Source organism: Babylonia areolata, chromosome 11 (genome assembly GCF_041734735.1).
Source record: "Babylonia areolata isolate BAREFJ2019XMU chromosome 11, ASM4173473v1, whole genome shotgun sequence".
Taxonomy (NCBI): domain Eukaryota; kingdom Metazoa; phylum Mollusca; class Gastropoda; order Neogastropoda; family Buccinidae; genus Babylonia; species Babylonia areolata.
Window position 1 is genome coordinate 33,899,430 of NC_134886.1, and position 12,297 is coordinate 33,911,726.

The 12,297-nt window shown below is 42.5% G+C and overlaps 1 protein-coding gene across 1 annotated transcript in view; it reads left to right on the forward strand.

The window, feature by feature from the left end:
• LOC143287228 (endoglucanase E-4-like) overlaps window positions 1-12,248 on the forward strand; it is a 36,199-nt gene extending 23,951 nt beyond the window's left edge. Inside the window, exons 9-12 of the mRNA XM_076595173.1 lie at window positions 3,662-3,806; window positions 4,004-4,169; window positions 7,887-8,077; window positions 12,220-12,248. Of these exons, the coding sequence (XP_076451288.1) occupies window positions 3,662-3,806; window positions 4,004-4,169; window positions 7,887-8,077; window positions 12,220-12,248 (531 nt within the window). The remainder of the gene's footprint in view (window positions 1-3,661; window positions 3,807-4,003; window positions 4,170-7,886; window positions 8,078-12,219) is intronic.
• Window positions 12,249-12,297: the final 49 nt, after the last annotated feature.

Consider the following 12,297-nt stretch of genomic DNA (forward strand, 5'->3'; position numbering starts at 1 on the left):
AGTGCATGACCTCGGTTTGTCATCCCTTCCGAATGACCCACAACTCAATGTATAGTGGAGGTGGAGAAAATTATGGCAAGTGTGGGATTCGATCATGTGCAGTCACACTCTCTCGCTTCCTAGGCGGACGCGTTACCACCAGGTGATCACTCCACCAGAACTGAAAAAAAAAGGATGCAGATGGCTTTATCTTCTTTGATTATGATGCTATCTTTTGTTGCTCTCTTTGTATGTTCACATGTATTCTCTTGTATGTTGTAGCCAAGATAATTATGTGAGTTGGATATCGTCATCCTTGTATTTCGTGAAGATGATATTCTAAGAACAGCTTCCATTTATGAGTTATACTATTTTTCGCCCTCACTGTCGACTTTCTCTTATCTAAAGAACGAAAGTGGAAACGAAAGGATGAGGAAAAAGACGAAGAAAAAAGAAACGAAAAACAAAACAAAAACAAAAACAGAAAAAGAGAAATAAACGAATAAGAGGGAAGAAAGAAGAAAAAAACACAACTTGATCCCCCCCCCCAAAAAAAAAAATGAATGGAAAAATAAAAGAAGGGGAAAAAAAGGACAGAAACTAACAGAAAAAAATGAAAGAAAAAAAAAGAGATTGTATAATCCAGAAGAAGTAAGATAGCACAAAAAGAAGAAAGGGAAGAAAAAGAAACCAAAAGAAAGCACAAAGTAAGAGAAAAAAAAAGCAATAGAAGAGGTCAGAAGAAGAAAAAATCAATGGAAGAGGCCAGGAAACAAAAATAAAACAAGGAAGAAGAATTAGCGGGGAAAAGAACCGAAGGAAAAAAACAGAAGCGAAGAAAAAAAAAAGAAAAAAGAAAAAGAAAAGAAAAAAAGGGGGGGAAAGAAAAGAAAAAAAAAAAAGAAGAAAAAAAAGCGGCTGGCGTTTATTTCTGCGGCCAGAAAAGGGAGGCAACTACTGTATTTGTATTGAAAAATTCCGGGGTTTCTTATTCTTCTTCTTCGGGCTTTTACGTGTATGACCGTTTTTACCCCGCCATGTAGGCAGCCATACTCTGCTTTAGGGGGTGTGCATGCTGGGTATGCTCTTGTTTCCATAACCCACCGAACGCTGACGTGGATAAGGGGATCTTTAACGTGCGTATTTGATCTTCTGCTTGCATATACACACGAAGTGGGTTCAGGCACTAACAGGTCTGCACATATATTGACCTGGGAGATCGGGAAAAAATCTCCACCCTTCACCCATCAGGAGCCGTTACCGATTCGAACCCAGGACCCTCAGATTGAAAGTCCAACGCTTTAACCACTTGGCTATTGCGCCCGTCAGTCCCGGGTATGATCTCCCGGTAAACCAACAAATGGAAAACCGATGTCGCTCCTTTTCCCTGACGTTCCACTTGCGACTCCCGAAGACTTCACGCTCTGCCGCTGATAGCCCAGTGTGTGTGTGTGTGTGTGTGTGTGTGTGTTGGGTGGGGGTGATGGGTGAGGGGAGGGGTGTCTGCGCGCACGCGCGACGCGTGATTGTGTCATATCAGCAATTAGTTGTATTGTCTTAGATATTATGTGTGTGTTGTTGTTTTTTATCTTGATTTTCTGCTGTGTTTTATGTACTATTGTATATGTATTGTTTCATGTGAGGCGCTGAGGTGCCCATTATATGGGGAGTTTCCGCCATATAAGTACTGTGTATTATTGTAATTATTATTGTTGTTATTATTATCATTATTAGATAGGCCTATAACTATTATTACAGCATATTGTTGTCGTAGCACCGTTTAGTAGTAGTAGTAGTATTGCATTGGACATTGCATTTTCCAGTGTAAATATCGGACTGACATTCCAAGGGTTAACCCTTCGGTGGAACATGGCGCTGAAAACAGGTATCTGGATAATCGAATTCTCGATCGTTGTCAGCATGGAGCCACCTTTTTTTTTCCATGCAAATGCTCACTTTGACTGTTTCCGAAAGCGTCGCTGTTCTGTCTGCTACCCGACTCGTCCTCAGAAAGAAAAGATCTGAGCACATCACTCCTATTTTGCAACATCTCCATTGGCTCCCTGTCTCACACAGAATAAAGTATAAGATCAGCACTCTATGTTATAAATGTATTCACAAGTCTGCCCCTTCCTATCTTTGTGGTTGCCTTCACCTCTACACTCCATCTCGCTCTCTACGATCGGCTTCGGATCCACTCTGTTTTCTCATACCCAGATTCAAACACTCCACTGTTGGACGCTGTTCTTTCTCTGTCTCTGGACCTTGCATTTGGAATGAACTTCCTCTTTCACTTCGTCAGGTCTCCGAATTCAGCTCTTTCAAGTCTGGCCTTAAAACCCACCTCTTCACAAGATAGCCTACCTCCCCTACCTCTTCCTTGTCTTCAGTTTCTTCAGTTTTAGAGTTATGCATGCGTGTGAATGACTGGTGTGAAAGCGCTTAGATTTGTCTCTGCACAAGATTCAGCGCTATATAAATACTATTATTTATTTATTATTATTATTATTAACTGTTTGTCGTTGACTTTCTGTCTAAATCTGTCTTTGACTGTATCTGCCTAAAACTGTCCTTAACTTTTTCTGTCTAAAACTGTTGTCATTTACTGTTTCTGTCCAAACATGTTGTCAGTATCTGTTTCTCTCTGAAACTGCCGTCATTAACTGTTTCTGTCTAAAACTGTTGTCGTCATCTGTTTCTGTCTGAAACTGCCGTCATTAACTGTTTCTGTCTAAAACTGCCGTCATTAACTGTTTCTGTCTAAAACTGCCGTCATTAACTGTTTCTGTTTGAACTTCTAATATTAACTGTTTCTGTCTGAAATTGCTGTTATTAGTTGTTTCTGTCTAAAACTGCTGTCATTAACTGTTTCGGTCTAAAACGTCTGTCAGCTGTTTCTGTCTAAAACTGCTGTCATTAACTAAAACGTCTATCAGCTGTTTCGGTCTAAAACTGTTGTCTTTCTTTATTTCTGTCTGAAACTGTTGTCATTAACTGTTTATGCAGCAGCTGTGAATATGGGTTTTATGCAAACGAATTTGTCATTCTGTTTCCATACGGAATTGTTCGCTGTTGATTTTTGTGTGTGTTTTCATTTGTTTGTTTGTTTTCTTGTCGGTTATCCATATGTTTTTGTGTCGGTTAGTCGGTTGTCTGGCTCAGTGGTTGGTTTGGTACCTTGTAGGCTGGCCGGCCCCATCGAACACTGCTTATAAATCTTGTGCATCATCCATGGTACATGTGCTGTTCCTGTTTGTTTATTTGTTATTTCGTTTCGTTTTGTTTTAACAGAGTTTGATCCACAAATTCGTATCAAATATGTCCTCTTTTACACATCCTGTTGTATGAGCTATTACGTATGCACTGGTTTATAGATTTTAACTCTCTCCATACGAACGGCGAAAGAGACGACGTTAACAGCGTTTCATCCCAATTACCATCATCAAAATATTGCAAGCGGAACGCTCTTATACTGAAGAGGTGAATGTTGACAAAGAACACCACAGTTCTGACGACGGAAGCTAAAGGTTGGGTCATTCAGACACCTACTGGACATCCGAGGGGTCTGTGTAGAGGAGAAGAGAGGACTGGCCGTACTGAGTGAGTTAAAGGTAAAAACTCTCCCAAGAGGTGTCCTGTTTTGTTCTTGGATAACCCGGCCTGCATGTGTCCCGTTTGACAGATCTTGCTGTACAACCTCACCCAGGATCAGTCGTACAAAGCAGACATCGAGTCCTCCATGGCTGCCTGGTCCAAAGCAGGAGGCATGACGTACACCCCCAAATGCCTGGCCTTTAGGCTGCAGTGGGGAGCTCTTCGGTATTCTGGTTAGTATGTTTGACAGAGAGAGAAAGAGAGAGAAACAGGGACAGAGACAGGGACATGGACAGAGACACAGAGAGACAGACAGACAGACAGAATCAACATGAGTAATGCCACTGAAACGGTGCAGATGATGGGGCAGCAAATCACACACACACACACACACACACACACACACCCTAACCCTGTGTGTGTTGTGCAGCCAACACGGCGTTCATCGCTTTGATGGCGGCCCAGAGCGGCGTGCGGCCAGCGGAGAACCGCCAGTGGGCCCTGTGTCAGATCCACTATGCTCTGGGGGACACGGGGCGCAGCTTCGTGGTGGGCTTCGGGACCAACCCTCCCACACAGCCACACCACAGGGGGAGGTAATGTGTGTGTGTGTGTGTGTGTGTGTGTGTGTGTGTGTGTGAGGAAGATGGCATATACCTACTGGTTAAGACTATTGTATGCCAATAGAACGTCCGTGATGGTCTGAGTTCGAATCCCGGTCAAACACTTTTTCCTTATTTGACTGGAAAATCAAACCGAGCGTCTGTTCATTCGGATAAGACGATAAACCGAGGCTCCGTGTGCAGCACGCCCTTGGCTCAATGGAAAAAGATCCCCCCCCCCGCCTCCCCCCCCCCCCCCCCCCACACACGTTATATTCTCAAACGTTCGCCTTGACTACATGAACGTTTAGATATATCAGTATCAGAAGATAACCAGAACTATTTTCAGCTTACTGAAAAAAATTCCCCAGGTCAAATCTTAAAATTATCACAGTGTGTTATGGTAACTACTGCTTCGTAACTATGACAGTAATACAGTATGGGTCTGCTTTGGGGAAAGGGTGACAATTGATTTTATAACTAAGGCAGAACGGGTAATGGTGACAGTGTCATAACTACGGCAGAAGAGGTAATGGTGATAACTTCATAACTACGGGCAGTACTATAGCGCTGCTCTGCACTGGAGGTAACGATGATGAGTTCACAACTACGGGCAGTACAACAGTATTGCTCAACGATGATAACTTCACAACTACGGGCAGTACAACAGTATTGCTCAACGATGATAACTTCACAACTACGGGCAATACAACAGTATTGCTCAACGATGATAACTTCACAACTACGGGCAGTACAACAGTATTGCTCAACGATGATAACTTCACAACTACGGGCAGTACAACAGTATTGCTCAACGATGGTAACTTCACAACTACGGGCAGTATAACAGTATTGCTCAACTATAATAACTTCACAACTGCGGGCAGTACAACAGTATCACTCAACGATGAACTTCACAACTACGGGCAGTACAACAGTATCGCTCAACGATGAACTTCACAACTACGGGCAGTACAACACTATTGCTCAACGATGGTAACTTCACAACTACGGGCAGTATAATAGTATTGCTCAACGATGATAACTTCACTACTACGGGCAGTACAACAGTATTGCTCAATGATGATGAGTTCACAACTACGGGCAGTATAACAGTATTGCTCAACGATGATGAGTTCACAACTACGGGCAGTATAACAGTATTGCTCAACGACGATAACTTCACAACTACGGGCAGTACAACAGTATTGCTCAACGACGGTAACTTCACAACTACGGGCTGTACAACACTATTGCTCAACGATGGTAACTTTACAACTACGGGCAGTACAACAGTATCGCTCAACGATGAACTTTACAACTCCGGGCAGTACAACAGTATTGCTCAACGATGGTAACTTCACAACTACGGGCAGTACAACAGTATCGCTCAAAGATAATAACTTCACAACTACGGGCAGTATAACAGTATTGCTGAACGATGATAACTTCACAACTACGGGCAGTACAACAGTATTGCTCAACGATGATAACTTCACAACTACGGGCAGTACAACAGTATTGCTCAACGATGATAACTTCACAACTACGGGCAGTACAACAGTATTGCTCAACGATGGTAACTTCACAACTACGGGCAGTACAACAGTATCGCTCAACGATGGTAACTTCACAACTACGGGCAGTACAACAGTGTCGCTCAGCGATGAACTTCACAACTCCGGGCAGTAATACAGTGTAGCTCTGCATAGGGGGAAACTATTGTGAAGTACAAGTACGGGGCAGCAATCAGTAAGGCTAACGATGATAACTTTACCACTACTGGCAGTACATTCGTATAGCTCTGGGTAGGGGGTAACGATGATACCTTCACAACTACGGGCAGTATGACAGTATTGCTCAACCATGATAACTTCACAACTACGGGCAGTACTACAGTATGGCTCTGCGTAGGTTGGAGGGGAAGGGGGAGGGGGGGGGGGGTAACGATAATAACTTCTCAACTATGGGCAGTACAACAGTATTGCTCAACGATGATAACTTCACAACTACGGGCAGTACAACAGTATTGCTCAACGGTGATAACTTCACAACTACGGGCAGCAATGCAGTAAGGCTCTGCGAAGGGGGGTAACGATGATAGCGTCACAACTATGGGCAGTACAAGAGTAAGGTTCTGCATAGAGGGTAACTATTATAACTTCGTAACTACGGGCAGCATCAAAGCATGGCTCTCCATTAGAGATAACTGTGATGACTTCACAACCATGGACAGTACAACACTGTAAGGCTCTGCACTGGGGGTGACGATGATAACTTCACAACTATGGGCAGTACAACAGAATAGCTCAACCATAATGACTTCACAACTATGGGCAGTACAACAGAATAGCTCAACCATAATGACTTCACAACTATGGGCAGTACATCAGAATAGTTCAACCATAATGACTTCACAACTATGGGCGGTACAACAGAATAGCTCAACCATGATGACTTCACAACTATGGGCAGTACAACAGAATAGCTCAACCATGATGACTTCACAACTATGGGCAGTACATCAGAATAGTTCAACCATGATGACTTCACAACTATGGGCAGTACAACAGAATAGCTCAACCATGATGACTCCACAACTATGGGCAGTACATCAGAATAGCTCAACCATGATGACTTCACAACTATGGGCAGTACATCAGAATAGCTCAACCATGATGACTCCACAACTATGGGCAGTACATCAGAATAGCTCAACCATAATGACTTCACAACTATGGGCAGTACAACAGAATAGCTCAACCATGATGACTTCACAACAATGGGCAGTACATCAGAATAGCTCAACCATGATGACTTCACAACTATGGGCAGTACAAAAGAATAGCTCAAGCATAATGACTCCACAACTATGGGCAGTACAACAGAATAGTTCAACCATAATGACTTCACAACTATGGGCAGTACAACAGAATAGCTCAACCATGATGACTTCACAACTATGGGCAGTACATCAGAATAGCTCAACCATGATGACTTCACAACTATGGGCAGTACAACAGAATAGCTCAACATAATGACTTCACAACTATGGGCAGTACAACAGAATAGCTCAACCATGATGACTTCACAACTATGGGCAGTACAACAGAATAGCTCAACCATAATGACTTCACAACTATGGGCGGTACAACAGAATAGCTCAACCATGATGACTTCACAACTATGGGCAGTACAACAGAATAGCTCAACCATAATGACTTCACAACTATGGGCAGTACAACAGAATAGCTCAACCATAATGACTTCACAACTATGGGCAGTACAACAGAATAGCTCAACCATGATGACTTCACAACTATGGGCAGTACAACAGAATAGCTCAACCATGATGACTTCACAACAATGGGCAGTACAACAGAATTGCTCAACGATGGTAACTTCACAACTACGGGCAGTATAACAGTATTGCTCAACGATGGTAACTTCACAACTACGGGCAGTACAACAGTATTGCTCAACGATGGTAACTTCACAACTACGGGCAGTATAACAGTATTGCTCAACGATGGTAACTTCACAACAACGGGCAGTAATGCAGTAAGGCTCTGCGAAGGGGGGTAACGATGATAGCGTCACAACTATGGGCAGTACAAGAGTAAGGTTCTGCATAGAGGGTAATCATTATAACTTCGTAACTCAACCACGATGACTTCACAACAATGGGCGGTACAAAACGTGTTCCGCCAGCTCCTGCCCTATGAAACCCGCGCCGTGTGGATGGGAGGCTCAGCAGAACCCTGGCCCCAATCCGCACGTGCTGTACGGTGCGCTGGTCGGGGGCCCCGGCTCCAGTGACCAGTACCAGGACGACCGCAAGGACTACATCCACAACGAGGTCGCCTGCGACTACAACGCAGGCTTCCAGGCTGCTGTGGCAGGTAAGGGGTGAATTGTGTTGTGTCGTGTCGCAATTGGTTGGGTTGGGTTGGGTTGGGTTGTGTTGTGTTGTGGTGATGTGTGGGGTTGGGTTGGGTTGTGGTGTGGTGTGGTGTGGGGTTTCGTAGGGTTGGGTTGGATTGGGTTCGGTTGTGGTGTTGAGTTTCGTTGTGTTGTGTTGGGTTGGGTTGTGGTGTGGTGTGGTGTTGGGTTTCGTTGGGTTGGGTTATGTTGTGTTGGGTGGGTTGTGGTGTGGTGTGGTGTGGTGTGAGGTTTCGTTAGGTTGGATTGGGTTGGGTTGGATTGTGATGTGGTGGATTGCATTGCATTGCATTGTGTGGTATTGTATTGCAATCCATTACATTGTATCGTATTGTATTGTACACAATTTCTCTGTTCTTCTCTCCCCAGAGAGCGCATCACCACAGTCAAGCGCCGCTCTTTTTCTGTCTCCAACTGTTTTGTTGTTGTTGTTGTGGGGTTTTTTTTTGGTGTCAATGTGGGTTTTTTTTTAATGCAGAATTTCGCCAGGGACAACCCATTTGATGCTGCGGGTTCTTTTACGTGCTCAAAAGCGCATGCTGCGCATGGGATGTCGGTTTATCATCTCATCCGAATGAAATGACTATAGCACTCCAACCACCGCTCAAGGTTTAATGGTGATGTGGACAAAAAGAATCCTGGTGCATTAAAAGGACTTGAACCCGTGGGCACTCACTTTTTAGTTGGGTGCATTGCCACTGGGCCACAGTTCTTCTGGTGTAAGATGATGTGGGAGGGAGCAAAAACGGGGGGGGGGGAGACGGGAGGGGGTGGGTGTAAGTCTGCGACTGCAGTGTTTGATTCTCGCCCGCTGTAAAAGGTGTATGTGTACGTGTTTGAGCGAGTAGAATGCATTGTATGCACATGTGTATGTGTGTACTGGTGGAGGATGATAGAATGATGATGTGTGTTTGCCGTTTGTGTTTGCCTGTAATAATGTACAGGTATGTGCATGTTTGTTTGTGTGTGTGTGTGTGTGTGTGTGTGTGTGTGTGTGTGTGTGTGTGTGTGAGTGAGGGAGAGAGACACAGACAGGCAGACAGACAGACAGACACAAACACAGACAGAGGGAGAGAAGGGAAAAGTGTGTGTGTATTCCATAATACAGGTACGCATACCAACACTAACCCTTCCCTTCTACAAATGAAAAAAAAACAACATTAGCTCCTTAACGACGTCGTTGTTGTTGATGATGATGGCGATGATGATGGTGAAGATGATGATGATGGTAAGATGATGATGATGATGATGGTCATGATGCTGCTGCTGCTGATGATGATGATAATGACGATGATGAAACAACCATCAATAACACCGATTTTCCGTTCCTCTTCAGCACTTCTCCAACTGGCTATAAACGACCAGCTCCCCGACTCCAGTCAGTGTGGCCAGTGCTAAACCCTGACTTCTGACCACCCGAAAACCCAACACCACGTGGTCAGTTCCCGACGTAGGACTTGAAGAAACATGGACATCTAAACCTCGTGAACCATCCTAAAGCATTACATGAAAATGAACTATCACAAGCCACACACACATAAATCTATCGGAAAACGATACAAACGCAAATAAACACACATATGATGCTGACAATAATTTATGACATGCAGAAGGAATATCCTTTCATCATTAATTTAATTATCCAGGAAGAGAAAGAACGAGAACGGAAGAGAGAGAGCGAGAGAGAGTGAAAGAGGGGTGTATGTGTGTGTGTGTGTGTAATCTCAACTGAAAGATGCTACAGCCGATTGCCTTGAAAACAACTCAAAGCATTGGTCATTTATCTCACTCAGTACGGACAGTCCTCTCTTCTCCTCTACACAGACCCCTCGGATGTCCAGTGGGTGTCTGAATGACCCAACTTTTAGCTTCCGTCGTCAGAATTGTGGTATTCTTTGTCAACATTCACGTCATCAGTATAAAAGCCTTCCGCTTGCAATATTTTGATGATGGCAATTGGGGTGAAACGCTGGTAACGTCGTCTCTTTCGCCGTTCGTATGTAGAGAGTTAAAGCAAAACAATCCCTGAGAAACTGTTGGCGCGAACTCCAAATACAGTGGGCTCAAAGCCCCCTACATGAAACAATACATATACAATAATGCACACTGGCATATAAGAACACGCGAGGCCATAGAAGAAAAAATCTAGAAACTCCAGACAGTACGCGCGCGCACACACACACACACACACACACACACACACACACACACACACACACACACACACACACAACTGCAGCAATACGAACTTAAAACTTATTCATTGTATGTATAAAAAGAGCATCAAAATTATTATTGTTTTAGTCGAGCGAAACTGAGTTTTTGGAAAGTAAAATGTATAAATCATAGGAATAGTTACAGCAATTTCAGGATAAACAAAAACCCAACAACAGGGTGATCTGTTGAAAAAGCGTTCAATTCATTTAGCTGGAAATATATGCATCAAGTTTTGAAACGCTTTGGCTTTGGTAATGACATTTGTTATTGAATAGAAGCATTTTATACTAACATAAAATCTACGTAATAGTTAAAGGCAAAAACTTTGAATGTATCCAGACTGAATGTGGTTGTTGACAAGGAGATCCAGTCTCATCCTATTTATTTATTTTGTGTGCAGAAGTAATGGCCTGCAAAATCTGTGACGAGATCTATGTTGATGAAAATAGGAGTTATCAAATAACAAATGTAATTTTTGTAAAAATGAAAAAGACACAATCCTACATTATCAATGGGGATGTAATCATGTACAATCATTTCGGACAGAGTTTGTACGATGCTTATAAGAAAAATGTCCAAACTGTGATAGACTTGATCTCAAGTCTCTGTTGGTGCTTTTTCGATATAACAATAAAACAAAAACTGATGCTTGCTTCTCAATGTTTCATTGATAGCCAATATTTTCATATACAAATGTAGAATTAAGAAAGTAAAACCAACATTAAAATGTTCATAAAAGATCTTTAAAAGGCATATGAAATTGACAAGTATGTATGAAAAATATCTGTGGAATGAAACAAATTTGTGCAGAAATGGGCACCATACATATGCATTGCACAAGATTAAGCTCTGTGTCACACACAATGCAGGTGTGAATGAATAATATGTTACTGTAAACTGAGCATTACAATAGCACATGAAATTAATGTATGAATGAATACCGTTTGCTCTGACTATAATGTAGTTGGTGTGAGCTGGGAATTGTAATATCACATTGAATCAATGTGCGAATGAGTACTCATTGTTCTGCCAATATCATTTTTGATGTAAACTGAGCATAGTAATTTTGATGGAATCAATGTGTGACCGGATATTTGAAAGTCTGACATTATATTTTGTTGTAAACTGGGCGTTATAACATCACACAGATCAATGTTTGAATGAGTATTAACCAGTCTACCATATCAGTCTTGATGTGGAACAATTGATATTCAAAACAATAAACTGTTGTAGCTTCCCAGTGCATAATATTATACTTTTATCTGCAAACTTTTGTCTGGATTATCAAAAAAAAAAAAAAAAATGTTTGGGTGGAAAAAAAAATTGTCAGCATTTCCCAATCCAGACAGTGCTTCATGCAACAACATAAAAAACACAACCACCCTCTCCACCTTCTCTGACCCCCACCCCCCAAAACCCTGAGAATCTCCTTTCTTTCTTTTTCCACTGCATGCAAAGATTATTCAATCACACTGTCTTAAAAACTGCAAATTAAAAAACCTGGATACACAAATTGCAAAATACTCAAATGCAAAATCACAGTTCCAGGAACGATCGAACACAGACTTGTGAAACACCAGTACTCTTTTGTATCCTCTCTGCACATGAAGTGCCTGCATATGAACATATGGTGAATATTGTTCACCGACGTTAATATACACCCTACACATAAGCATTCACACAAACAAGAGAATAACCCACGGCTTTTCATTGAAGCCACCTCACTTCCTTATTACACACTTTAACACACAAGCCACCCACTTTCATTTCTTGGAAATCACAATGACTCTTTCTCATGGAAATTTTAAACACAGATGGATACAGGCACCAACACGAACGAACACAACTGTGTGCACACAATCACACTACACACGCTCTCACACAGAGAAAGACTCTACAGTTCAAGGTGTCTGACAAAAACTGACAGTGCTTCTGCTCCCAGTGTCTTATCATCACTCTGCTA